At 35.8% G+C, this 27,127-nt stretch overlaps 2 protein-coding genes across 6 annotated transcripts in view; both read left to right on the top strand.

Moving 5' to 3' along the window:
* Positions 1-24,332, top strand: part of LOC116233962 (aldehyde oxidase-like) — a 40,349-nt gene extending 16,017 nt beyond the window's left edge. The window contains exons 16-35 of one of the 3 annotated variants that reach the window (XM_090144214.1): positions 378-470; positions 2,359-2,528; positions 4,134-4,260; positions 5,324-5,446; positions 6,230-6,326; positions 7,222-7,346; positions 8,366-8,499; positions 9,170-9,257; positions 10,215-10,301; positions 11,939-12,130; positions 12,432-12,659; positions 13,638-13,733; positions 14,408-14,536; positions 15,010-15,084; positions 16,655-16,707; positions 17,284-17,398; positions 18,034-18,099; positions 18,656-18,844; positions 20,632-20,810; positions 21,785-24,332. In XM_090144214.1, the coding sequence (XP_090000340.1) occupies positions 378-470; positions 2,359-2,528; positions 4,134-4,260; positions 5,324-5,446; positions 6,230-6,326; positions 7,222-7,346; positions 8,366-8,499; positions 9,170-9,257; positions 10,215-10,301; positions 11,939-12,130; positions 12,432-12,659; positions 13,638-13,733; positions 14,408-14,536; positions 15,010-15,084; positions 16,655-16,707; positions 17,284-17,398; positions 18,034-18,099; positions 18,656-18,844; positions 20,632-20,810; positions 21,785-21,788 (2,370 nt within the window). In that variant the 3' untranslated portion in view covers positions 21,789-24,332. Of the gene's footprint in view, positions 1-377; positions 471-2,358; positions 2,529-4,133; positions 4,261-5,323; positions 5,447-6,229; positions 6,327-7,221; positions 7,347-8,365; positions 8,500-9,169; positions 9,258-10,214; positions 10,302-11,938; positions 12,131-12,431; positions 12,660-13,637; positions 13,734-14,407; positions 14,537-15,009; positions 15,085-16,654; positions 16,708-17,283; positions 17,399-18,033; positions 18,100-18,655; positions 18,845-20,631; positions 21,736-21,784 lie in introns of those variants that run through there. The other 2 variants (XM_031601182.2, XM_090144213.1) reach the window with 2 other exon arrangements.
* LOC116233971 (aldehyde oxidase 2-like) overlaps positions 22,055-27,127 on the top strand; it is a 50,479-nt gene continuing 45,406 nt past the window's right edge. For all 3 annotated transcript variants that reach the window (XM_031601207.2, XM_090144210.1, XM_090144211.1), the window contains exons 1-2: positions 22,055-22,144; positions 25,949-26,021. In XM_031601207.2, the coding sequence (XP_031457067.2) occupies positions 25,965-26,021 (57 nt within the window). In that variant the 5' untranslated portion in view covers positions 22,055-22,144; positions 25,949-25,964. The remainder of the gene's footprint in view (positions 22,145-25,948; positions 26,022-27,127) is intronic.

Genomic DNA, 27,127 nt, shown 5'->3' with positions numbered 1-27,127 from the left:
GAGTTTTGCAGCAAGCCCAGGATGCGGGTAAGCATTCTATCTATTCTCTTTTTATTACTATAACCTGCTTAGCCTAACTCTCTTGTTTATTTCATAATTATAACATCTTTCTATTCATTGATATACACTGGTTTTCGTCAGATCTCAGAACAAATCTTACTGTCTCTACATTATGTTGCTTACTTGAAACACACATATAAATATCATTTAGTGAAATCTTAAAGCTCTAAATTCTTTTCACATTGTCACTTTAGAGCCTAAACTTGGGGAATCTTGAAATAATTTTCTGTATAAAGAGCTTGAATTGGGTGATCTCTGTTGTTAGCTTTACTAATGTGAACTTTAATAATAATTTTAGTAATTTACTTCCTTTTCAGGACCCTTGTCGCTATCCTGGCATACCCATGGAATATGAGAGTGTTCTAGAAAACTTCCAAACCAAAATGCCCCAGAGTATCCAAATATACCAGGCAGGTGATTTCATTCTAAGATTGTTTTGTGCTTTGTGACACTTGGTTAGAAGTAAAGGTTCAAGCAAGGACTGAGAGCAACGGGCACGGAGTGCTTGGTTTTAAGTGTATCTAAATTATAAAAATCTTGCCTTCTGGATATACTGTATTATAAACAGCTCATCAAAGTTCAATATTCCAAATAAGCCCTATTGTCAGCCTGCTTAAAGCTGTTACATGACTGCACTCAACCTAATTTGAGAAATCTTAGACAAAAATAAAAAACATTGACAAGACCAAGGATACGGTAATAGTCTTGTCTCAAGTTGCACTTTTCTTAGGCTTTTTATGAGGGTTCTTAATGTAGATTCTTAATGTAGTTCTTAATGTAGATTTAGGAAACAAGTTTGTGATAGCTATCTGCTTAGGCTGTTAAATGAGAAGTCAGCAGTAGATGGCAGCAAAGAATGCATCTTAGATTTTCTGAGCTCTTTGAGTCTTAGTGGCTAGATCTGGATGGGAAATCCAGCAAGCAAAGGATTTTGATCTCATCATGTCATTAATAAGAATGCAGTTTATAAAAATCAAGTTGTTAGGAAACTAAAGAAAATTCGAATGAAATCTTGGAAAATGAAAGATCTTGGATTTTTGTTTCAATTTTACTTATTCTTTAGAATAACTTATTAGCTTTAAGTGCTTCAAATTTAAGTCATTATCTACAGCTTCTGCAGACTTACCTTAAAAGTAATAGCAGTACAAAATTAACAAAAGATCCAGGGTTAAGGAAATTAGTTTTCTGTGTTTTTTCTGCAATTTATTCCTGAGCTGCCACAGAGAGTGACTTAACAACAGAAATGGACACTGTTGATTTTTCTTATCAGCCAGCACTGAGAAACACAGAAGATACAGAAACCCAGCCTGTTTCATCACTTTAAATTTCTGACTTTTGCCAGTTCTTATCTTCTACCTGGAATATTTCATATGAACCTGTTATTTATCTATTTTTGAAGTAGGGAAGAAAAGAAAACATATCTTTCAAGATAAATGTGAGATAAAGTTTAGATGGACTTGCTGAGTAACTTTAGTCAGTCAAGTGAAAAATGTCTTTGGTCTAATAGCAGAGAATGTACCAGAAAGTGCAAGAGAGAGAAATGCATAGTGAGAACACTTGTGGGCTGGAGGCCGTAGGAGGAAAAAAAAAAAAACTTTGAGACCTGGGCAAATCACTAGCTCTAAATGCAGGAAGTGAAAAAGCATGATCACTGTCCCAAAAACTAGAAAACTGGTTTGGAAGTGAACATCAACTAGTTGGTTTGGCAGAATTATCTAGCAACACTAAATTAACTTTCAGGAAAACCTAGAAAAATAAGGTTAGTAAGACATGACATTCATACACTGTTGTAAGGGAATAAAATTGAGAAGGAAATATTTTAACATTTTATGTCTGATTTACGCTGATCGCAGTCTTTCCTGAGGAAGATAAATCCTACAAGCCATTGCAAATTGTTAAAACTAGAGTATTTGCAGACGGGCAGAATAGAGAACAGAAAAATGTGAGAGTAATTCAGAAAATTACCAGTCTCATTCATGATGCCAATCAGTAAGTGGGAAAACTGGCCTTCTGAAAAATAGCTGCTCTTTGTATGACTTTGATGTGATTATGGAAAATGTACATTTAGGTGAACCTGCACAAGATTCTTGGAGGACTCCCTGGGAGAAGTGATTGGAGAAAACCTCAGGAGTAGCAGTCTAGTTCTGCATCTGCTTTTAGTATAGAACCAGAAGATGATAATAAAGACGGTTAATCTTTATGTGATTTTTTTAATTAATGTAATATAGCATTATTTTTTTTAACTTTCTGAGTTTTTTTTGTTTGTTTGTTTTTTGGTTTTTTTTTTTGATGATACAGAATGTAGAGCTGAGTCAGTCTCCCCAGGATCCTGTGGGACGGCCTATTATGCACCAGTCTGGAATTAAGCATGCCACTGGTGAAGCAGTTTACATTGATGATATTCCTTCTGTGGACGGAGAGCTCTTCCTGGCTGTTGTCACTAGTTCCAGAGCTCATGCTAAGATTGTGTAAGTGTTCCAAGAGTATTTGAAGAAAGTGTTACTTTGAAGTCTGTTGCTTTTAGAACAGACTAATGAAGTTGGATTATGTGTATACAGAACAACACATCTGATACCTACAATGGCTCAGGTATTCGAAGCAATGTTATCATAGAATCACTGAATGGTTTGAGTTGAAAGGGACCTTTTAAGATCATCTGAATCCAACCCCCTCAAACCATTCAGTGATGGCCCCATGCAGGCTGGCCTTGAATGCTTCCACAAAGGGGGCATTTACAACCTCTCTCTGGGCAACCTATTCTAGCGTCTCCCCACCTTCACTGTGAACAATTTCCTTCTAGTATTTAGTCTAAGTCTACCCTCTTCCAGTTTAATACCATTTCCCCTCATCCTGTTGCTACCTGCCCTTATAAAAATTCTCCCCCCAGCTTTCCAATAGGCCCTCTATTGTCACTCTAGTAGAAGGCTCTGATTGAATTTACATATATAGCTTCATATTACTGTCCTACGGAGGTTGAACTATTTCTGTTCAGTAAGCTAGGGTACTGAAACCCAACCTAGATACTTACACATAGTGCTGAGCTGTGCAATGCAGAGAGGCACCTAAACATCCATGAACATAGTTTTGAAATCTCAACTCCATTATGAAAAAAGAGAATTGTTTAAAATGTAGGAAATAACATTGCCACATTGCAGCAAGGCAGTGAAACTCATGTGAGGCCTTGTAAGAGAGGAAAGTTTGAAGATGATCTTCCTTTGAAAGGAAACTATTTTCACCTGTGCTTTAGTACTGATATATGAACAGTTTTTCCATTATTAAGGTACAAAAATACACAAGTTGTATGCCCAGCATTCAAGCATCAAGACATATATCCATGTGCTCTGGTTGAGGTTACTTGTGAAGACAAAGAACTGGAGTTGTTAGCTATAGAGTCTTTGTCATACATCCTGACTTATTCTCAAGTTGGCAATAGCATGCTGGATTTGGATGTGTTCTTTTTGGTACCATCTAGGAGCTGACTTCCCATTTACCCCCTAAATTTGCAGGAGTCGGTAGGATTTATTCACTACTTTTTGTCTTCTGATTTCAGTATCCAGGAAGGGTGTTTGTAGATATGCTGGAATCTTGATGACTTACTAAAATAGATGCTGTAAATATGCTGTTCTTACAGGCAATTCTTTCTGGTCTTTCCACACATGTGTTCTCATTCAGTCTCCATTCATACCAGTCTTGCTAATTCTGTCATAATTCTTCACACAAACTCTCAATTTGTAGGAAGTTTATTTGTATAGTTGATATCTGTGTAAGCTGTAAAGTGTTAATGAGTTGCAATTATGCAGATTTTTATGAAATCAATGCAGTTTAGCAGCCTAATGAGCAGATAATTTCCCTGTCATGTTGAGAGCATTTTATAGAATCACAGCAAGTTACTAGAATTTTTAATTCCCTTTGATCATTTATTTGCATACCAGAGATAGAAGAAAGATGTATCTGATTCTGGCAGTATGTGCAGATTCTGTCTGTACAAGAAACATACCTCTGATTGTGTTCGCTCCCTATGTGCAACTATAAAACTAATGAATTACACTTCTGTCTTTCCATATACCAATTAGATCTGTAGATACCTCAGAGGCTCTGAAGGAACCAGGTGTGTTTGACATCATAACAGCTAATGATGTACCAGCTACAAATGAGTTTCACTACTCTGATGATCCAGAGATTATATTTGCAAGAAACAAGGTTTGAAAACAAACTTTTTTTTAATTTTTTTAAATTATTTTCTTAATTTCTACCATTTTTTTCTTGACGTCTTTATAATGGAATTTTGCCTGCTGACTCTTGTATTTCTGTATAGTGTGTATGTCAGGGAATCATGTTAAGCATATGACACAGGTTCAAAGAATGTCTAGAGTTAGAAGGGAGCCATCAAGCCCGTAGCTCTGCGTAAGATTACCTAAAAATTAAATCATATAGCTGAAGGTGTTGTCCAAATGTTTCCTGAACTTGAGCAGGCTTGGTGCTGTGACCACAGCCCTGGGGAGCCTGTTCCAGAACCCAAATGCCCACTTGCTGCAGAACGTTTTCCTAAGACCCAGCCTAAACCTTCCCTCATGCAGTTCCATGCCCTTCCTTTGGGTTCTGTTGCTGTCACCAGAGAAGTGCCTGCCCCTGTGTTACCCCTCATGAAGAAGCTGTAGGTCATGACAAGGTCTCCCCTCATTCTCATCTTCTCTAAGCTGAAGAAACCAAGCGACCTCGACTGTTCTTCATCTGTTTTCCCATCTAGACCTTTCACCATCTTATTTGCCCTCCTTTGGACATAGTCTAATAGTTTTGTCCTATAAGTTGTGTCATGCAAAGTTGTATAGTGTATTCAAGGTGAGGCTGCAACCGTGGGTAGAGAAGAATGGCACCAGTATGACGCATCCTTATATTTTCTCACTCCTTTTTTTGACTCTTAAAACAGCTGATGTATGTTATAGTCTGCCAAGAGAAATATCAGAAATATCTGCCAAGTATCAATCAGAGGAAGACACGTTAAATCTCACAGAATCATCTGAGTTGTTGGGAGGGTGTATTTGATTTAGACTACCGAATCACTTGCAGATTTTTGAAAACCTTTTTTGGTTCCCCAACAATACAAGTCTTCCTTGTGATTTGTTAGCTTCACAGATGATCTAAAAAGTGAAAACAAAATTCAAAAAAAGGAAACATTGGTAATTATTATGTGAAAGAGGAATTTCAGGAACGTGTACAGGAGTAATTTAATCCACTGTACTAGTATATGATATGTATTTCACAGGTAATTTGTGTGGGTCAGATTGTATGTGCTGTAGCTGCAGATTCATATGCTCATGCCAAACAAGCTGCTGCAAAAGTGAAGATAGAGTATGAAGCGCTGGAACCTGTGATCTTGACAATTGAGGTACTAATTCTTCTTTTCTCTTGCTTTTTCACTCTTTTATCTATTTAGGTAATGGAAGCAGCAGTCTGTGCTTCTCACTTGCTTTTTTTAACGTGTTTTTCTAAGCAAAGACAGTAAAACTGAATATCCAATTATCTAGTTTGTCAGTAACTCTATAAATAACTTTTGACTAATTTTGATCACTTGTAATATATAGATGATAGTCTCAAAAGTATTAAGGTCTCACAAGTTTTGTAATAATAAACATGAGAGTAGGAACAAAGAATTTTTCTTGTTGTTCCTAGGGAGTAAAAAAGCAGTGAGCACTCTGGTTATTTCTAGTTCTTTTCGTAGCTATAAACTTGCAACCAGCATATTAATAAATTATATATTATTGGCTGAACAATCTTGTTGACTAGTAGTTAGTTACTTGTTGACTAGTTAAAAGCTGACAAAGTTAGGCTGGAGATCTAGGAACTGTTAGAGGAATGTGTGGGAGAATATATTAGGGATATGGAACATCTTGGAAATGTGATGTGGAACTCACAGGGATAGGTGGAAATAAGGAGCAAAGGACATTCGCAGGGAGCTAAAATTAGTTCTGTCAATCACTTGTTTACATAATGCGTATGGAGTATAACAGAATACTCATTCTGATATAAAAATTGAAGTAATTTCTTTTGAAAGGCTGGCACATAATCGTATCTCTGAAGAGAACGATATTCTTCCTGAGATAAAATGCCATGATAAGCTGTAAGCCTTCAAAATACACTAAAAAGCTGTTTCTGTTTTTCTCTACTGCAGGATGCTATAAAGCACAACTCATTCTTTGAGCCAAAAAGAAAATTAGAACATGGAGATGTTGATAAGGCATTTGAAACTGTTGATCGTATACTTGAAGGTACATTTCAGAATATATTTGATAAGAAGTTGTCAGTATTTGGTCTTCCCTGTTTGTTCCTGAAGTGTCATTTGGCCTTTTTTTCAGTGATGTCATGTGGCCATAAAGCCTGAGAAAGCTTTTGTCTGGAATAAAAGCGTGATAAAACCTAGTAGATCTGAGGTCCTGTTTCATTCAAGTTTTGTGTCCTCTGCCCTTGAGATAGAATAACAGGATAATTTAGGTTGAAAGGGAGTTGTCCAGTCCAACCTTATCCTCAAACAGTTCCAGTTAGAGCAGGATACCCAGGGCTACATCCAACCAAATTCGAAAAATCTTCCAGGATGGGGATTCTAGAACTTCTGCACATTTCAATACTTGACATTCTTCATGGTGATTTTTTTTTCCCTTTATCAAGTTGCAGTTTGTTATGTACATTGACCCTCATCCTTCCAGCTCACACTTCTGGATCTGTCTTCTCTATACCCTCTCATTAGGTAGTCATAGGCAACAGTAAAATTTGTTCTTAACCTTTTTCTTCTTATGCCTGAGTAAATTCAGTTTTTTCAGTCTCTTGTTATACATTCTGTTCTGTAATGCTGTCACCTTCTTGATGGCCTTCAGTATGTCTATGCTTTGCTTAATTAATCTGTGTTTTATTTAATTTTGCCTATTTGTAGGCAATATTAGTATGCTATTAACCAAGTTCTGTTGATGTCACTGGAACAAGACCAATTTAAATCTGTGAAAAGTTTGACTTATTTTATTTTAAATGTTGCTCCTTTTGTACAGGATGCATCAGAAGATTTGACATCGACTACCGTGATTTGCATGATGACGAGCATTATTGTTTTCCTGGTTCACATTTTCCTGTCCTTTTCCTTCAGTAATAGTTGTGTTTTTTAATTTGGAACAGGGGAGATTCGCATTGGAGGGCAGGAACACTTTTATATGGAGACTCAGAGTGTGCTTGCTGTTCCAAAAGGAGAGGATAAAGAAATGGATGTGTTTGTTTCAACACAACATCCAGCATTTATCCAGGTAATACAGAGGATTCTCAGAATGTGATTGAACTTGTGACAATAGGGCTCCTTAAGTGTGGTTTGCAAATCCATCTTAGCAATTTAGAAACATTGGGAATGTGAATTTTCACATCTGGATTATTCATTGGGATCTGCTTTGTAATACTGCTGTATCCTGATGTACCACCCTGCTCTGAGAGTAAGGAGGAAGAAAATGTCTCTTATTCCACTTTGAAGAAAGTATATCTTGCCCCACTATTGTGTTTGTGAGAAAATCCCTGTGGAGTTTCTCTGTTAGCTTCTGTTGAGGTGAGGAGCAGTCAGCATTTTGCAGTTGTGCTGACAGATGGAGCTATTCTTATTAGCTGTAGGGGAGACTGCTGCTCCATGTCATAATGGTAAAGCAAACTCTGATGCAACATATTGTCTGTATAGCAATGGCTATGGTACATGAAACTGATACTATTTCACAACAAACGCTTGCATTTTGTGTTCAACACCCAGTTCAGCTGGGCTTTTCAGTTTCCATTACCTTATTGGCAAGAGCCAAGAAGCATGAGGAACTTTGAGAAAATGATAAATATTAGAGATTTGAAGCAAGGGTATACCTGGTATTAACAAGGCTTTAGATTATTTTTTTTTAAAAAGTACATTTTAATTAAAAGTTAAAATAATACAAATGCTTTAATTATTAGAATACAGAATACATTTTTATTAATTTTTGTTATACATGAAGTTTCTCAGTTTTTCATGCATAAATTATGTACTTTTTGATATATATATATATATTCTTCTCTTCATGACCCTTTCACAGTCTCCATGACGGACATATTGAATGAAAGCACTGCTGAGTGTTTCTTGTTCTCTTTTGCTTGCTCTTAAAGTTGAGGTAAAAGAAAAAAATCTTGTAAGCTGATTTAACAACAAATGTATGAACAGAACATCTTTATAGCCATTCTCTACAAAAGGTTCTTAATTAAAATGCTAACTTTAGAGCTAAAAGCAGGCCCTGATACTGCTGTAAAACTGTTTCTACAGGAGATGGTAGCTGCAAGCCTAGGTGTTCCAGCAAACAGGATCATGTGCCATGTTAAACGAGTTGGTGGAGCTTTTGGTGGGAAACTCCTGAAAGCTGGTTTACTGGCATCAGTTGCTTCAGTGGCAGCAAACAAGTAAGCGTGATGTGTGTATACTGGGATATGAAGAGAAAAGTGAGTGAACAATCTTGGTGAAATTGTCTTTTCCTTTCTGAAGGTTGCTAGCCAAAATGTCATAAAATCTTGTCTGTATACATTTGGTAAGATTTTTCAATGCGTTTCTTTGTTCACTTTGTTAGACTGCTTAAGTTGTATTAAGCAGCTTCACCTCATCTGAATTGAAGGGATTTGAAAAAATTGTGAGTAGTATAAGTTTGAAGTAGTCTTGAAATGATTGACCATTTCAAAAAGACCAGTCCCTAAACACTGAAACTTTGTATATGCATTCAAACCATGATGTTGGTCGTCCAGAATTGAACTGGATCCTGCTGTGTCAGTGGATGAGTTCGTGAGTGGAACTGCTCTTAGCACAGTTAATGCAGTTCAGTCTTAAAATTGAAATTTTCATTAACTTTCAAGTGGTGAAATTAGAAATTCTGACTTGATTGTAACTGCAAAAGAAAATGAACTCTGGATATAGCTTTATGCACGTATTTAAGCCTATTAAAATCCAATTTTGTACTAAAGCTCAGTGCATGCTATTATACATTGCTAGATCTGGATTCCTAATTAATAGAATACGCTAATACTGTTAACGATATCTCTTAGTTTATCTGAAATTCTTACTTTTCTTTTGCTGATTTAGAACCAACAGAGCAGTCCGTCTTATTCTGAGCCGGGGAGATGATATGTTAATCACTGGTGGACGGCATCCTTTTATTGGCAAATATAAAGTGAGTACCATGAGAATTTAGTGAAAAAACATCTGCTCATAGTCCTTGAATAAGGAGTTCAGTGTCACTGGTTAATACTTGTTCTATTCATTAGAGTAATAATAATCAGATTAAAAACAAACTACTTTCCTGGAAACAAAGAGGTAAAGTTGCTTTACAACCTGCTTCTGTCTCTACCTCTGCAGAGTTTTTTGTTTTGTTTTCTAGTTCATTGCTGTCCTTCTCCTTTTATATCTCTTTCTGTCTTTCTTCCTGGGACCTGGAAGGCAGGCTAGCTCTGATTTGTGCAGGTGTTTTTAAACCCTAGATACAGTTAAGTTCACACAAAGGAGGTGCTGTTTTTTTTCTCAGAAACAACGTGTTGCATGAAAAGGCACTTTCTGGAGGAAACTTCTAGCTTTCTTGTTCATGCATTGTCATTACTTGTAACAGTTTATTAGGGAAAATTCTGTCTACATTTCAATATCGAATACATAGATAAAGCAGAAGGAATTGTCTAAGATGTATCCCTGAAGAAGAAAAATATTTGTTGCTCATGTTGAGAGCTCAGCAACTATCTTTAATGGCAACAGGTGAAAGGAGATGCAAGATAAACATAGCATTTCTTAATAAATACAAGCAAATGTCATACTGCATCTGCCATCTGTTCTTACAGTTAGGAAGGAATTTGGCTCTGCATGCTGTGGGCATTCCTAGATGACATTTAAGCCATCTGTTAGGCAATGCACAAAAAACCACCGGGCTTCCCTGTTTCTTCCTTTATCAATAAGTTTCTTGTTTCCTGTATCTATACTTTTTTTTATTCTCTCTTGTCCTTTTTACAGTTTCAGTAATGCTGCTCAGGAATTAACAGTGCAGTATGACCCTTGTGTGGCTTACATTCATTTGCAAAATATACAAAACAGCAAAGAAATAAATGAATGTCAAAAATCTAAGGTAATTGGTGATTCATTGTAGGTTGGCTTCATGAATGATGGTAGAATCAGAGCTGTGGATGTCAAATACTACATTAATGGAGGATGCACCCCTGATGAATCTGTCCTGGTAAGGATTCTATAAGCTGACAAATCTTATGGAGAAATTATTAGCTGGAAAATGATTATGTCAAACTTACTTGCACAGGTATTAGTCGTATAATCATGCAGTGAGGACTGTGTTGTTATTGAAAAATCTACACCTAGCAGTTTACCTTTCCTTATTTAGTTATGTCAGCTTCTTGATGTTTTCCTTACACATTTGCTTCATATGTGGGCTCTCAGGCTTGTTTTCCTGTTACAAACATGTCAACAGTGTGTTCATTTAAAAATACATAGTATCTATGTTTGTACCTGCATAAAGCTTTGTGTCTGCAAAGCTGAGCAGATCTTCCGTAGCTTTCAGAATGTAAACGTAGTGATAATTGTTCTGTTACCACCTCTGTGCATTTCTGTCCCAGGTCTGCACTTATTGTGCTGTGTACACTTCCTTGCTTATAGGTCTACAAAGTACAAAATGTCGCTAGCTCTTTGCACTTGTATAGGTTATTCTAACTGTAAGTGAAATATTTTTTTGAGGTTACTGTCTTTATGGGTTACTATCCTGCCTGAAGGTATTTTCTGTGCACTGAAATCTGTCAGTGCAATTGTCCATACTATTGTTATTTCTAAAAATTGACCTGGCTTAGCAAAATAATCCACGTTTAAAGCATCAAGATTAAAACAAACATTTGTAGGAAGAAACTTGAGCATAACTTAGCATTGTAATATAACTATGTTATATTCACTCTGGCTTATCAATAACCCTCTTAAGACTGTTGAGCTTCCAATACACATTTTCTCTGAAGTCCATAAAAGTTATGATTGTAACAAGAAAAATATGTCCTGTTTTTATTCTACTAATAACATTTCAACTTACATTTCCTAAGTGGAAAGGTAGCTTTATATGATGTTTTCCATATACGTAATTATTACAGCAGTACTCTTCAATTGTCTCTATACAGAAATGTTTTGAAGTTTATTGTTTAAAGCACATTAGAAATTGTAGGTATTTAAGGTTAGATTTATTGTTCTGAGAAATCTACTTAACACCAAAGAGAGCTAATGGCCTGACCGTGAGACATAAAAAAAAAAAAAATTATTTATTTTGATATTGAGTCCCAAAGTCTTAACTAGAGATACCTTCTGTGGGATTTTCCTTTTCTTGTGTTTTTATGTCAGGTGAAACCTCTAAGAAACAAACATCCCAGCAACAACAAAAGTCACATAAGAACCAGAAGAGAGCAGTACATAGGTTTTCTACAGGAACCAAACCTTAACTGTGAATTTTGATAGGACGTGATAATTCAGAATTCTTTCATCAGTTCCTTTCACAGCTTCTGTTGCTTTCAATCTGTTCCACCTTCTTTTAGTTCTCTATGGCTTTTGAAATTGAAGCAGGAGCAAAACCAATCTTAAAATGAGTAATCAGTTATATCTTTATCTAATGACTGAGCTACTAGTAACATCATCTGTTTTCTGTGAGTATCTGGTGAAAAGAACTGAAATCTAATGTGTTGCTTGAGAAATGACTGAAAATATTTGTATGTGTGCTTAATGATTGTCAAAAAACTGAAGGTCTTTCTATGAGATGAGAAAGATTTAAATGTGAATCTGAAAGAATTACTGTTTTGAAATCTAACTCTCCTTGTTTGTTCCCTTCTTCAGGTAGCAGAAGTATCCTTATTAAAAATGGACAATGCGTATAATATTCCCAACTTGAGATGCTTGGCTTGTGCTTGCAAAACAAATTTGCCATCAAACACAGCATTTCGAGGATTTGGTTTTCCTCAGTCAGGACTGGTAACAGAAACTTGGATAACAGAAGTTGCAGAGAAAACAGGTTTATCGCCAGAAAAGGTGAGAATAAAAAGTCATCTCTTCTGAAATGAAATCTATGAAGTTAAAATTATTTGGATTAGCTCAAATGTTTGAACAAATCTTTTTAAAGTCAAACATGATTTGTACTATAATTGTTTCTTTTTAACAGTGTCTGATTATTGAAGAATAGCACGTTCTTTACAACCAAACCAAACTTGTAATTGTTAAAAAAAAAAAAACGAAAACACCATAATAAATTAGACTGGTTGTCTACTAGTTCTCCCATATGGTCAGTCTACCTTTAATGTGATTGTGGTGTCTGCTAATTTTATTATTTCAGGTTAGGGAAATAAATATGTATAAGGAGGATGAGCAAACACACTTCAAACAAAAGCTTGATCCACAAAACTTAATACGTTGTTGGAATGAATGTATGGAGAAATCTGCATACTACAGTAGGAAAACAGCTATCAAGGAATTTAACAAACAAAATTACTGGAAGAAAAAAGGGATTGCCATTGTTCCAATGAAGTTTCCATTTGGACTAGGCTCACGGTACCTTTCTCAGGTTAGTTTTTTTTTTTAAGAATAAACAAGCTGAACTTTTCATTTGTAGGCAATTACAGTTACCTTATAATAATAAAGAAAAAGTCATCTTTCAACTTCTAGAAAGTTATCATTCTTCTAACAGTTGTTGCTGGGAGACTGTACTAGCTTCCAGCTATCTGCAAGTTGAGATCGCAGTTGTTTTATCTTCAGGACCCAGGCAGCTTAGACTATGCCTATTTAGAAGTCAGCTTTGTCTCTTAGGATGTGATATAGAAAAGGGAGTAGTTAAGAGTATTTTAGGAATGATTGCAAAGTGTAATTGGATAAGTTCTCAATTTTAGAAATAGTCTTGGACTTGCTCTTTCTGACTATGGGTTAATATGGGAGGCTTTTCTTAGATTTCTTAGATTCTTAGACTTCTCTTTGAAGTCATCAGAGTAAATTTAAGGATGAAAAGGAGAACAGCAGTATTTTTAGTCAGTATGTTTGTTTAATATTGGTGTTCAATAATTTGAAGAATGAATAGTACTATCAGTTGAAAATTAGTCATTTGACTTCACTGAATCAGATAAAATTGGCCTGTCTCTATACAGAACATTTGTAGACCACAGCACCTACTTCCCACTGAGTCTATGCGGAAAATCTCATTCAGAGCCTTCCTACTGTCAGCCTTTCAGAACTCATGTGTTCAAAAGGCACTCAGATATCAGTTAGAACCACTAATGATAGAGTTCTTACAGCTTTTTTTGAAACTATTGAGAGTCTATTGCTAAGTCTGGCTATATTTCAGGATCTAGCAACAGCAAAAAGCAGACCTCCAAGGATTTGTATCATTTTCTTTTGAAGCTTGTTAAGGGACTAGAATTCAAAATGTCACTTTCTGTTCAAAAACATTAGGCAGAAAACTCCTTTTGTTTTTTTGATCCATCACCATACATAAAAATTTCTCACTTGAATAATCTTTATTTATTTATTTATTCATTTACTTTTCTTTTAGGCTGCTGCTCTGGTTCATATTTATACGGATGGATCTGTGCTTTTGACACACGGTGGAATTGAATTGGGACAGGGTATTCATACAAAAATGATCCAGGTAACAAATGATCCAAATATTAACTTATGCTTTGCCTGTTATACAGATAAACAATGGGAATTTTTTCTTCTTGCTTATTCAGTGTACCAGATAAACAGTTTTTTCGTTATCATTGTTCTTGCTGCTTTGCATTGATAAAGCAAAGGTGATAGGGACAGCAAAAAGAGAGAAAATGTGTATTATTTTTCCAGTGATATGTGAGGAGATTCATTAGAAATAAGATCTTTTGATCTTTAAGAGAGAGTTCTATAATCCCTATTCTATTACAAAAAAGTCAATATTATCACATAAGTGTACTGTCCAAAGAGATGATATTGCCATCATCTTTGTTTACTGGATAATTGGAATAACTGAGACATGATCTCTAAAGATAATTAGTGAGCTTATGAAAGCTTGGGACCTGGACATGCGTAATTTGTCCTCTCTCATAATCAGCAAAATCAGGATCTGAATGTTGGACTTCAGAACCTCAATCCAGAGTTTCAGTGCAGCTAAAACATTATTCATCTGTGCTGTCTCTTTGTACTGACAAACTCAGCAGAATGACTATATCTGGTGGTTAGAGAAGGACTTGCTAAAACAGTATCTTTCCTAGTAGTACCAGCTTCTAGCAAATACTGGGGAACAGTTGGAATGTTTCTGAAATGAAGAATATGTTCTGCTTCCTGAAACAGGTTGCTAGTCGGGAATTAAACATTCCAATGTCATATATTCACTTCTGTGAAACAAGCACAACAACTGTTCCTAATGCGTGTGCTTCAGTAGGATCTGCAGGGACAGATGTCAACGGCATGGCTGTGAAGGTAAAGTGTTTAGCTTAACAAAACACACCGTTCCTAATGGTATTTAATATCTGCCAAACTTTTAGGTATTGTGACTCCATGGAAATAATTTGAGGTTATTAGTAACACCACTAAAGATTGCCAAGAAAAAAATATTAATTGTTGGTATTTCAGAATATGATCTGAGCTTTCCTTTAGAACGCTTACGTTTGACCAAACCCTTGCCTCTTCAGACAGAAGCAAACTAGTCCTATACAAATTCTATGTTTTATTCCTGTTTTTAATCTACTAATTAGTAATGATTCCTGCCCTTGTAACTCAAGCCTTTATAAGGTTTGTGCTTATGCAGTTAACTCCTTCCATGTTTTTTCTAAATTACAATAAAGGATATATTAACTGAGCACTAACTAGAATGTATTTTGAGTAGTACTTTATTTGCCAAATTTATGTTTGTTAATCTTGCATTGCTTTCTTCTGATTTCTTCCGTAACCAGGATGCTTGCCAAACTCTTCTGAAACGCCTGCAGCCTATCATTAACGAGAACCCAAAAGGCAACTGGAATGATTGGGTAAGAGATGTGAAACCAGTAAATGTGTTTGTGTGCTTGCAGAACCTGTGACACGTGTTGTCATCTGTTAGTCTTCTAAGCCTGATAATCTTAAAAGCTTTGAAGCACGTTGATTCACAGAATATTTAGAACGTAGTTGCTTTGGATGCATGCAAAATAATGCCTAGATCATATCTAGGTTGAAAAGGAAGGAAAGCTATCTGTGGAGTCGCGTTTGGAGTTTCTTGAGTTTTTTATGCAGATAAAATGTTAGCTTGTGCAGTAGTGTGACCGTCCTCAACTTACTCTTAAACAGGCTGTTGCAAGAAGATTTTCAAGGTATATGTGTACAGTGCCTGTTTTCTTACAAGACTGTTCTTTATTTTTCACTAATCACAAATTTACAAATAAATGGAAACTTTGTCAACCTCATACTCCTATCTGCTATGTGTGGTGTGTTGCAGAACTGCAAAAAAAATGAGCAGGAATGCTTGCTTCCATTGCTCTGATATGTAATTCATTATAATATTAGTTACATTTGCTGTAAGTTAGTACAGAATTAATGCTAAAGCTATTCATATTAATGGCCTGTATCTGGAGTCCACTTGAAGTAATAACAGAATTTTAGGCAAGGCATTGTCTTAACTAAATTTATTCTGCTACATTAGCTATTTCCATGAAGGTATGTCTGTGAACCTGGCTGTATTGTTATGTTAAAGGAAAGCATGTTATTTCTGATGACCCAATATTACTTGTTATCTACAGCCCTATGAAAATGACAATCCCTACACTGAGAGATTTAGAGATCAGTACACTAGGGTGTTTCTTTTTGTGGGATTAAATACTGTAGTAACTACAAAAAATAAAAATATTTTCTGGCAACAGCAATTAACAGTAGGATACATGTGGTAACTTGATAACTGACAGCTATCTATACAAAAAAATAAAATCTAATGCCAAATCTAGGTGCCAAATAAGTGTGGATAATTCAGACACACCTAAAGCAGTAGCAACAATAGCTAACCTAATAAATAATGTTAAACCATGCGGAGAGACAATTTTATTATTGCAGAGTAAGTAAATTTAATATATTAAAAAACCCAAAACTTCTGACTTGTGAATCACATAAATCTGACGTGAATGTCACTGAAAGGAAATGAAATATAAGCTGTTGTATCCATTTTTACGCCACTGGCAGAAGAACAGTGAAAGGAGCTTTTCTCTTGTTAACTGTCATTTTTATGCTGATTTGTCATGCAGATCTTTTGTCTCAGTGATTTATGAACCAGATCTGTTCAGCTGACAAGAAGGACCCATTTCTATTGAATCTGAACAGGAAAGTCAAGCAGGACCCTTTCTGACTCTGGTGTTACCAGCAATAAAGATTTTTTTTTTTTAAGAACACTGCTGTTGCAGGTCCATCCCATATTGTATTATCAAGAGTTCAGGTTACTCCTTTAAATGTGGTGAAATACTAAGGCACCATGTGCAGCTAAACATGCTTACAGTTTCTTTTTAAGTAAATGAATGCATGCTGTGTTCCTTTCTTACTGGTTCCTTGGCTTACAACGAAACTTGCTGTATTTTACAGATTAAAGAAGCCTTTGAACAAAGTGTGAGTCTTTCAGCTACTGGCTACTTTAGGTGAAGTATTTTTGTTCCTTTAAAATGCATGGTCGTAAACACCAGGACTGATTTCTGACAATGCCAATTCAGTGGGTGTGAGACCCTGTCCAAGTGTTCTTAATGACTCAGCTTATATTTTATGCAAGTCTTTGATATGTGGGGAGGTTGGAGTATAGTGTTCAAGTGTTAATTTGTAGCTAGCTCTGGGCAGATTCTCTAGAAACCATGAGGAGAATATTTCAACTCATATTTGCTCCATAAAGCTTCCATTAGAAAATCAGGAAGCACTGAGAAAGTGACTGCTGCCCATAATGGCAAATACACGAAGCAGGATATAGCTTATTTACTGGAAGCTATATTACCATATACTGTAAGTTGTGCTATATTTTCTTTGTTTTTCACCTTAAACATGATTACACTGCATTTTACAAAAGGAAAAAAAATATGGCAGCTCTAGAAAACACATCTGGAATTGACAACCCCAAGTGCACTTGTTAGATTTCACTTCAAGTGTTTTCAAACTTTTGTGTGCTTGTATGCTTTGTCATGATACAAACACTGATTATTCGTTGTGGACTTTGTTTCTTCCATCAGAGGTTATGATGCAAATATGGACTGGGAGAAAGGGGAAGGACAGCCATTCACATACTTTCTTTATGGAACTGCTTGTTCAGAGGTTGAAATTAACTGTTTAACAGGAGATCACAAGGTAATAACTGAACATCATGTTAGGTTTGTAAATAATGTGGATGATCTTCCTCTAGATTTTTTTTTGTGTCACTCAACATTCCAACAGCTATTCGGGCTTTGCATGAATAAATCACCTGTTTTCACATGATAATAAGTATATTCGTAGAGTGAACGCAAATTGGAAGAGCGCAGGATGATACCTGTGCAATCTTTACTGGCTTCTGGCACATCTGTATCAATGCCATACCAGTTTGCTTTTGGATTATGGCAGACATGTGACATATTCTCTGCCTGTCCTCTCCCTGTTAGTCAGCAAACAAACTACAGCAAAATTAAATATACTATTTCCAGTTTTTTTTACCTTTTAGACAGGTAGGTGTCGTAGTCTACTGATCATACACCCACTATATGTACGTACTTCCTTGTGTAAATGGAAAAGATCTGTGATGGCTAGTTCTGGCTAAAATTCCATTAGAGCTGAGACAAGCTCATTTTACTTGTAATGAGATATGGAAAATTACTTTGAAATTGTGTATGTGCGGAAGAACATGCATTTTAGCATGTATTGTTCCACTGAATACCAGCTCTAACCCATATTATGTTCTTATGCCTATCCATCTCTATCAGTGATGTGACACTGGGTTTTATTCACAGAACCTCAGAACAGACATAGTTATGGACATTGGATGCAGCATAAATCCAGCTGTGGATATAGGACAGGTATGTTCAAAGAATTTCCTGCTGTCTGATTTCTATTAAACTGATAGTCTTATCTGAAGTGAATATTTCTTTATTAATTCAGAAAACATTAATATGTCATATATGATATTAGTAAGTTCTTTACTTGCAGTCTTCTCCCATTTGTGTCAGTGAGGCCTGGATTTTACCCATGATCTTTAATGTCAACCTGTAGTACTTCCTTCATGTATATGTGCTCACTATCTGCCAGACTTAAATCTTGTTTGTGATCTGCATTCTCTTGATTTCTCATGTTGTTTTATCTGCCTTCCTACCTGTTAGCAGGGAAACATCTTTCTTCATTGCAGGCTGGTCCACAGACTTCATCATTCACCATGAATGCACTTGTCTCTGGTGTGAGAGAAGAGTATGAAAGCTTTTCCCGTCATGGTAGCCACAAAATGTTGAAAAATCCCCTTAGGCAAACAGGAAATAAATTGATCTTCTAAGAGCCAGTGATACAAATCAGTTCTTGCCACAGTTTTACCCATCTTAACAAACATGAGTACGTAAATGTTATGTCTTTTCTTATTTTAAGATTGAAGGTGCCTTTGTTCAAGGCATTGGACTTTACACAATGGAAGAATTACAGTACTCTTCAGAAGGAGTCCTACGTACTCGGGGTCCAGATCAGTATAAGATCCCTGCTGTTTGTGACATTCCAGAACAGTTTAATGTTTCCCTGCTGTCATCTTCCCAAAATCCGTATGCCATCTATTCATCCAAGGTAAGCAAACCATCACAGGACTTCAGTCTTAGATCTCAGGACAATCAGAGAAATAAATACAGAAAAGGATATTTATATATGCAAGATATGAGGCTGGATGACGTGCCTTCCAGGATCATAAGAGAGCTGGCTCATGTGATTGCCCAGCCTCTCTCCATCATACTTGAAAAGTCATAGCTGTTAGATGGAGTTCCTGATGACTAGAAAACAAGAAACAGTCACTCCCAATTATAAGAAAGGGAGGAAGGAGAACTCAGGGAACTACAGGCTGGTGAGTTTTACTCTGTGCCTGGGAAGATCATGCAACAGATCCTCCTGGAAGATATGTTGAAGCACATGAGGAACAAGTCAGGTGATCTGAGACAGCCAAGATTACCAGCAGAAGGTCGTTCTTGACCAATGTAGTGATCTTCTATGATGGAGTGATGGCATTGGTGGAAAAAGGGAATGCAACTGATGCCATCTACCTAGACTTCTGCAACGTGTTTGATATGGTTCTCCCATGATGTCCTTATCTATAAATTGGAGAGATACTGATTTGAAGGGTGGATTGTTTATTGGATAAAGAATTGGTTGGCAAATTGCAGCCAGAACTTTTCTCAGCATAGCTTATTGGCTTACAAGTAGTAATTATAGGGTTTTGTTAACAAGCTATTCATAGAAGTTGCAATGTAAATTTAAAATTTTTAAATCAGTGATAGACTGATGGGTTAGAATGAAAATAATCAAGAAATTGATAGAGAAAGGATAATGACTGTGAGAGTATGTGCATGTGTTAAGCAGTAAGAAATAGGAATGTGTGTGTGTATTTATGTATGAGATAAGCTCAAGTATTCAGCTGGTAGAATCATTGCTTCAATTTACACCAGTAAATATTCTTGTCAGTTGCAAGTAGTAACAATGAATCAAGATCAAGGCAATTGTGCAAAATTTCAACTGTTTCAGATATTAGTTATGCTTTTAGAATTCAGTGAAATAGCATGACGGGAGGAAGAAACATGGTTTTTAAGGTAAAAGTTATTAAAGAACAAATAAGTCCTTTAAAATTATTTAAAGCTGTCTTTGTGACACATAATTAGATTTATTTTTTTAATATTGTCTATGTTATGTTGTTACATAGTTGATTCTATAAAATTGATGCTAGTATCCCTCTTCGTAGTTTTTACCCTTTTCTGTGAACATCTATAATTGTCCTCAGAATTCACTGTCTTAAGGAAGCATAATTCTGTCTTCATGCAGCGTGTTTGGGGAAGACGTTTGTTTCTCAAATTGTAGCAAGCAGATTGCAATTGCAATATCTCAGTCAAACTCAGATTAAGATATTCAGTATTTCAGCAGAAAGTATCCAGAGGAAGCGTAGATTTTACATACTTTTGAGATAAGGAACAAATCTGAATCTAATGTCTGAATTAGTAAGAGAATGTAAAGACCACTGAGGTGTTTCCTTGTCTGTGGTGAATTAATGTGAGTTCTAACTTTTTTCTTAGCTGTTCCTGCTCCTGAATTGAGATTGTTTTAATTTATACTGTCACTTATAAATTTCAGTTCAGCAAGAAGGCAAAAAGATTTTAAAATCAGAAGCCAGTATCTGAAGCCAACCTTTTTAGGTCCCTGGAAGCATCCAGCAGCAGCAGACTTGATGTCACTTAAGTCTGCTTCTGCTAAATTCAAGAAAAGCGTACTAAAGAATGAAGTGCTTTGAGTCACCGTCATCTTAGCTTTACAGTTGGTATTGTTACGACATGTATTTCTCATTTGCTCAACCTTTTTTTTCTTTTTTTCCACAGGGGTTAGGTGAGGCAGGACTTTTCTTGGGATGCTCTGTGTTCTTCGCATTGAGGGATGCAATAACTTGTGTGAGGAATGAAAGAGGACTAAAAAAGACCTTTGCACTGAACAGCCCTCTGACTGCTGAACAAATACGAGCAGCCTGCACAGATGACTTTACTAAGATGGTAATAGGAAGGTGGGGGATTGATCTGTTTAATTATGTCTGAGTAAATATAACAAAATAAGCTTTTGGTATTCCTGAGTGGTGAAGTGCCTAATGATGTTCCAGCTGGGAATGCTTTATATAGAGCAATATCATACAGCCCTTTCCACTGAAGGCTCCTTCAAAACTGAAATATCTGATAACAGCTCTCACACAACTAAGTTATTCCTGTGGATTCCTTTCAAGCATTGTTTTGGAATTATCTGATTTTGCATAAACTTTCTTTCCTTTTAAAACATTTTTTTCAATCCCTTCTCTCCTGAAGCCTCCTTTTTTCTTCTATATGGCAAATTCCATAACCATTCTATAAATAACTTGTATTACCAATGTGTGCTAGATAATAGATCAGTCTCTGTGCAGTTTCATCATCCTTCAAAGTTTCCCACTAACTTCCGCTCTGTCACTGAGAGCTAACAAAAGAATACAGAAGAAAAATGAATGAAGTGATACACTTTCAATAATTCTAACCCTTCAGATTCACTGTTTTCAGCAACTGTTCACTGTTGTGTTATTCCCATTGTTATGGCCATTCTTTTTCTACTTGAATTTAGATTTAATCTATAAAATTTGTGAAGCAAAGTTCTGGCCAGTCTGTGCATCCAGGCTGTGCCCCAAACCTTTGTGGCTTTTGCACAGAAACTTCTGAGCTTTCACTTAGAAATTACTTTTCTTTGCTTGTGGTAGATCTCACTGACCCCAAAACCAATAGGTTTCTGGACTTGGTTTCATTAAAAGAATTTGCAGGAGGTGAGGTCCTTAAATGCAGAAACTATGCTTCTGTTTCATCCTGAGCCCAGTTTTACCTTCCTTCTAGATATCATCTGTAGGTATCTTCTGTGGTACACCTACTGGGCAACTTAGAGGCACCTGATAAGGACAATATTCAGAGTTTGTCAGTCAAATAATATTAATCTGTAATTCTTTTCATATCTTGTTTGTTTTCTTAGATGACAAATGATGAATCTGCTTCCTCCACTCCTTGGGCCAGAGTGCATCAGACCTGAACAGAATTCTAACTATTGATTGCCTGCTCCAAAACACACTAATCAACTCACATAAAATAAAGTATTTTCTCATTTTCAGAATAGAAACATATATACATTACTCTTCTATCAGTCTTCATTTTCTGTCTGGTATACTTACTAAACTTACAACTACTCAAGTTACAGCATTCAATTATTAGAAATGTATCTCCAAACATACTTATTCCACAAGAAGGGTCGTCTGAATGGTTCTGTTGCACAGCATCCACAGAAAGATCAGTTAATATATGCTGCAGGAGAAGAAAGTTAGGATGTATTATAAAGGTATGTTAGATTCCTTACTATCATTTATTACATAAAAGTACTTCATATGATGTGATTTTTGAGAACCTTCAGCTAATATTCCTGAGATTTAAATCATGCAGTGCAGGTCTTCGCAGAAATCTTTGTTGAAAAATTGGAACTTTGTTTATTAAATTGAATATCTTTTTGATAGCAAGTGATGCTCTGATTTCTAATAAAGTCAGTTTAGGTTTTCCTTGGTACAGACATCTTTGTGTTAAGAACATACGGGGAACTAGTGTTATGATTTTCTTCTGCTATGCCAGGCAAATTGGTATGTCCTATACAGATAGGAGATTAATTTTATCTTCAAAGCTGGAAGAGTCACTTAAATGTAGTTTCCCATTAAGGCTCTTTTTGTCATGGAGCAGTTCAAAAACCTCTGAACTTAGTGAGAAAATCCACATGGAGTTCAGTATACTTTTAAATAGAGGCCCGGATGAACCTGTGTCTGGGAAAGGATTCTTAAACAGTGCTTAATCCTGTTCTCTGCACTGTACTGAGTCATGAGAGCAGAGTTAAGAGCTTTTCTTTCACTCTTGAGCATTACTGTGATAAAAAACAAAATAACAGAAAACAATTTAAAAACAAAAAATATCAATCATCTGATACTGCCTAGGCAGAAGACGAGTAGTAGCAACTGGAGACAGGAAAATATAAAGCAGCACTGTTTAGAATGGTAACAAATTCTGGTGATATTAAATTTGAAGAATGTATTTATTTGTAATATAAGACAAGTTCAAGAAATTACATAGAAAAAATTGAAATGAACATATTATGGAAGCTCCAGTCACAGTTTTCTGATTTCAATGTTAGAATCCATAGAACTAAGTTCATGGAAAACTTCAGCTTTTCCTCTTACCAAAGTGCAAAGTTGAAATCTCAATTCTGAATGTGCTCACACATACCCAGAGATATGCAAAAGTCTCTGGCGTTTGGATTTGGGGCTTCGATGTAAGATGCATCTTAGCACAGAGAAATCATCATTTTTTCCAGTGTATGTATGTATGTTTCAGAAAGTAACACTTGAAAAAATTGTAGTAGATTCATAGAATCATAGAATCACCAAGGTTGGAAAAGACCCACACAATAACCCAGTCCAACCATGTACCCATGACCAATAGTTCTCGCTAAACCATGTCCCTCAACACATTCTTTCATGAAGTCAAACAGTCACATGCTGAACATGTGATTTTGGTGAACCTCTGCATCATCTGTTCCTTACTGCTGTTTATAATGAAAATCAATGGCTCTAATTATTTCACACATTGGTCTGTGGTCTCTCATTTCACTTCTTAGTTTACCACCAACTGTTTTCTTTCCTTTTATGAGCTGGTATTGTATTTGTGAGGGAAACCAAGTTAACTTCTTTTGTTTTGGCTATTAAAATATAAATATTGTTGCAGTTTGTGACTCTGTGATCTTTGAGTGGGTGAAATTCATCTGCTTAAACCTGGGGATTGAGTGCCATTTTAGACATGATAAGATAGACATAGTAGAGCCCACAGTTAGAAGATACGACATTGTAACTGGAGACCAAAATGCTTATAGTAGGTCATCTAAAAGGACACTAGAAGTGTGGGTTAGGCTGCTGAAGCCTTCTTAGTTTTAACTTCTTTTTCTTCATTTTCATTGTATTGCTTTGGGTCTTATATATGTTAAGAAAAGTCAAAAATAAATGCGTGTGCTGCTGATGTTATTAGTCTTTCTGATTAGAGAGATCTTTTGCTGTGTGAGCTTGTTAGTGATAATTTGCAACCCCGTGTGTCAGTAATAGCTCCAAACTAAGGGTAAATCTCAGGATATGCTGAAACAGGGAACGTATGAAATTAATGAATTGTGGAAAGGGCATTGTCTGTGGCTCTCCTATGTACCTATTTATCACAATGCATGCTGGTAAATTCCAGGTAGGTGAATTATTGTATGCATTGTGGCCCAGCTCTTACATGCAATGATATCACCCTACCTGCTATGCTGAGCTGTTTATACACCTGGGATTCATTGTGTTCTAGTCCTGTGCTTTGTTATCTGCAGTACAGATCACATCTGCTTATTAGTATTTCTCAGCTACTATTAGCAAAGATTCCTTCCTGCCTCTTTACAAAGTGACACCATTTTCTATTTGTCTCAGTGAAATCTAGCTATATGCTAAACACGTTTTTGTGGGGTTTTTTTTTCTTAATGAAAAGATATGAATCTCCTGGCTTTAAGATTTTGAAAAACTGTGTGAAAGCTAGAAATATCAGCTATTAAACATACTTCTATTGACGCTATACCTATGAGGGAAATTGTGAAATCAATTTTCTTGGAATAGAGAAGTGTTAAGGAGGTGGGTATTTTTTGTGTTTTTGTTGTTATGTTTTTAGTATTAAAGATTTGCAGACTGGAGGAGCTGCACAAGCAAAGTGTTAGGTCTCCAAAGGCATGGTGCGTTGGGTGGCTATCGACACATTAATATATATTGTGCAGAAACACCCAAACTGGAAATGGCTGGTGGAAACTTTTTTCTTGTTTTTGTGGTAAATAATTATTTCTATAAATATCTACCTTCATTCACTCCCAAACTATGGCTGGAGAATCTTAAACACCTAACACAGAGGTACTAATTTGATTTGGAGTCTGTTGCTCTAAAAGGTAGATATTGGGTAGCCAAAGTCCAGTATTAGATATGTTTATTTCTCTTCTTGTCTTTTAATCCTGCATATTGTATGTGCAACACTTAAGGAATACCATAGTAGTGCTGTAGTTAGCAGACTTCAATAGGGCTTTTGCCTGCAGTACCTTATGACTTCAGTTTTTCATTGTTCATAATTCTCATTGCGTACTTGAGGGGCTAAAACACAAAAGAATAAGCACGTAGCTCTTCTGAGAATAATTTCCTTCTAATGGGAAAAAAGGTGGGGAACTGACTACTTTGTCTTAAAATACTAAACTGTTTCTAAATGAAAGATGCTTTTGCTGTATAATATAAAAAAGTGATGTGCATTTAAAAAAAAAAAAAGACTTTGAAAGTTGTGCACATAAATTCTCAATTTAAAAAAAAAAAAAAGCTAGCTGTAGTAAAGCATTTTGAGATTAATAACCTAGTTTACTAAATGTGAATTTACAGTAAATAGATAAGATACTAGAATACCAGATCAGGGTTTGGAGTATCTTTCTCTATAAATTTAGCGCATATGGTATATCGTATAGGGTATGATCAACTCATAATGTCAACTGCAGCAGTCAGGCTATTGAGCTGGAGTGGCATAGAGATAATCAGTAGGAAATTTTGAAGTTTACGCAGTAATAATCCAGACTCAACATGTTGAAACCTGGTTACAGGAAAACACTAGCTATGACACGCCCATCAGTGATATACTAAATGAGAAGCACAGGTTTTAGCTTTAGGCATTCCTACCTATTCTACAGTTCACAGCATTAAAAAGAGGCCTCAGAGTTGTAGTTCAGACCCAGGAATCCCCTCCGACAAATAGCTTATCACTTAGGTTACAAAGTTAGAGTTAGAGGGGATCTTATTCTTTTCAAATTATTGCAGCTCATCAGAGAAGAGTTACTGTGCAGAGTGCAAGTAGAAAGTCTGGTGAGCCAGCACCTTAAAATGCATTAGTTGCTGTGAAAGTGCGTACCTTACACTGACTCCTCCCTATCTACTTGATTTGATGCTCAGTCTGAAAATAAATTCTGCGGGACACAGAGCAAATTTAGTCCACTTGAGTCAGAGTCATATGACCTAGGCGAGGAGCATGTAGCATTTCTCACTGTATGTAAAACTTAATTTTTCAGATATTAATGCAGCAGCATGGCTTGCCATGACAAACAACCAAATGACCTTGTCTTTTTTGTGAATGGCAAGAAGGTAAGTTTTTAAGTGCTGTTTTTTCCCTTTGGAAAATTGCTTTAATATTTACTGTTTATTTTATACTGCAAAGCTGTTATTCTGGAGTAATATTTCATTCATAGGTAAACTTCTTGTGGATTTGATCTTCCTTACAGCATCCTGTTTTCTCCTGAAGGAAGTTGTGGGCTCTTCCTGACTTTATTCTTTGTTTTTACTGTGAACTGGGTTGTTGGATTTCTTTATGGTTTCAATTCAAAACTGAGAATTTTTAAATTGGCATTGTAAGGAAATAAACTTAAGCAGTAAGTTATCTGAGAGAAGTTTTAAGATCTCATCTCTGTAACTGTTATTTTTGGCTTACATTAGCTCAGTATTTTCTGTGCACTCTTAAAAATTAGGCAGTCTATTTGTTATATTAGCAACTTTATACTTCATTACCTGGAATTTTTAGAATTATAACTAGTTACTATTTACTAAAACCTTACAGTAACATACTCCTAATGTTGATGTAATTGGAGTGAACACTACTAGTTCACTGCACTGTTTGCTAATATAATTTCAGAAATTTACAAAAACAAAGTAAGAGGTTGCTTTTTCTGTTCTTAATGTCAAAAGCTCACATTTCATTTTCTAATATATTGTCACCTTTTCTGATTTTCCAGTTTAATAAAAAATGAGTTCCTATTAATGATATCACCCAGCACATATTAAAAGTTGAAATAAAAGGATTTGGCTATTTTGGTTTTGTTGTTGTTGTTTTGTTTTGTTTTGTTTTAGGTTGCCATGTATTTTTCTCTTGTTTGGTCAGTATTTTTATATTCTTGAGCAAGAGTACTGGCATAAAAAAAAATAAGAATAAAAATGGTTTCAGGCAGATAGTGGAAAAGTGGTTCAAATTTTTGTCTTCTTTTTAATCTGTATGTGCCAACTATGCTTAAATGCATTCTCTTGGAGGAAGAAAAGCTGAATTGTTGTGCTCTTTTATATTTTCTATAGAAGTTTCACATATTACTTGTTGCTATTTAACAAGTTGAAAAATATATGATCCTAAATAGCCTATGTTATTACATCCCTTCATCTTAGGTGAAAATATTTTTGAAGCTCAAAACTTTTCCTTTTCCTAT

This window comes from Phasianus colchicus, chromosome 7 (assembly GCF_987193195.1).
Source record: "Phasianus colchicus chromosome 7, bPhaCol1.hap1.1, whole genome shotgun sequence".
Classification (NCBI taxonomy): domain Eukaryota; kingdom Metazoa; phylum Chordata; class Aves; order Galliformes; family Phasianidae; genus Phasianus; species Phasianus colchicus.
The sequence above is the reverse complement of the archived record's forward strand: the minus strand, read 5'-3'. Positions and strand labels throughout refer to the sequence as shown.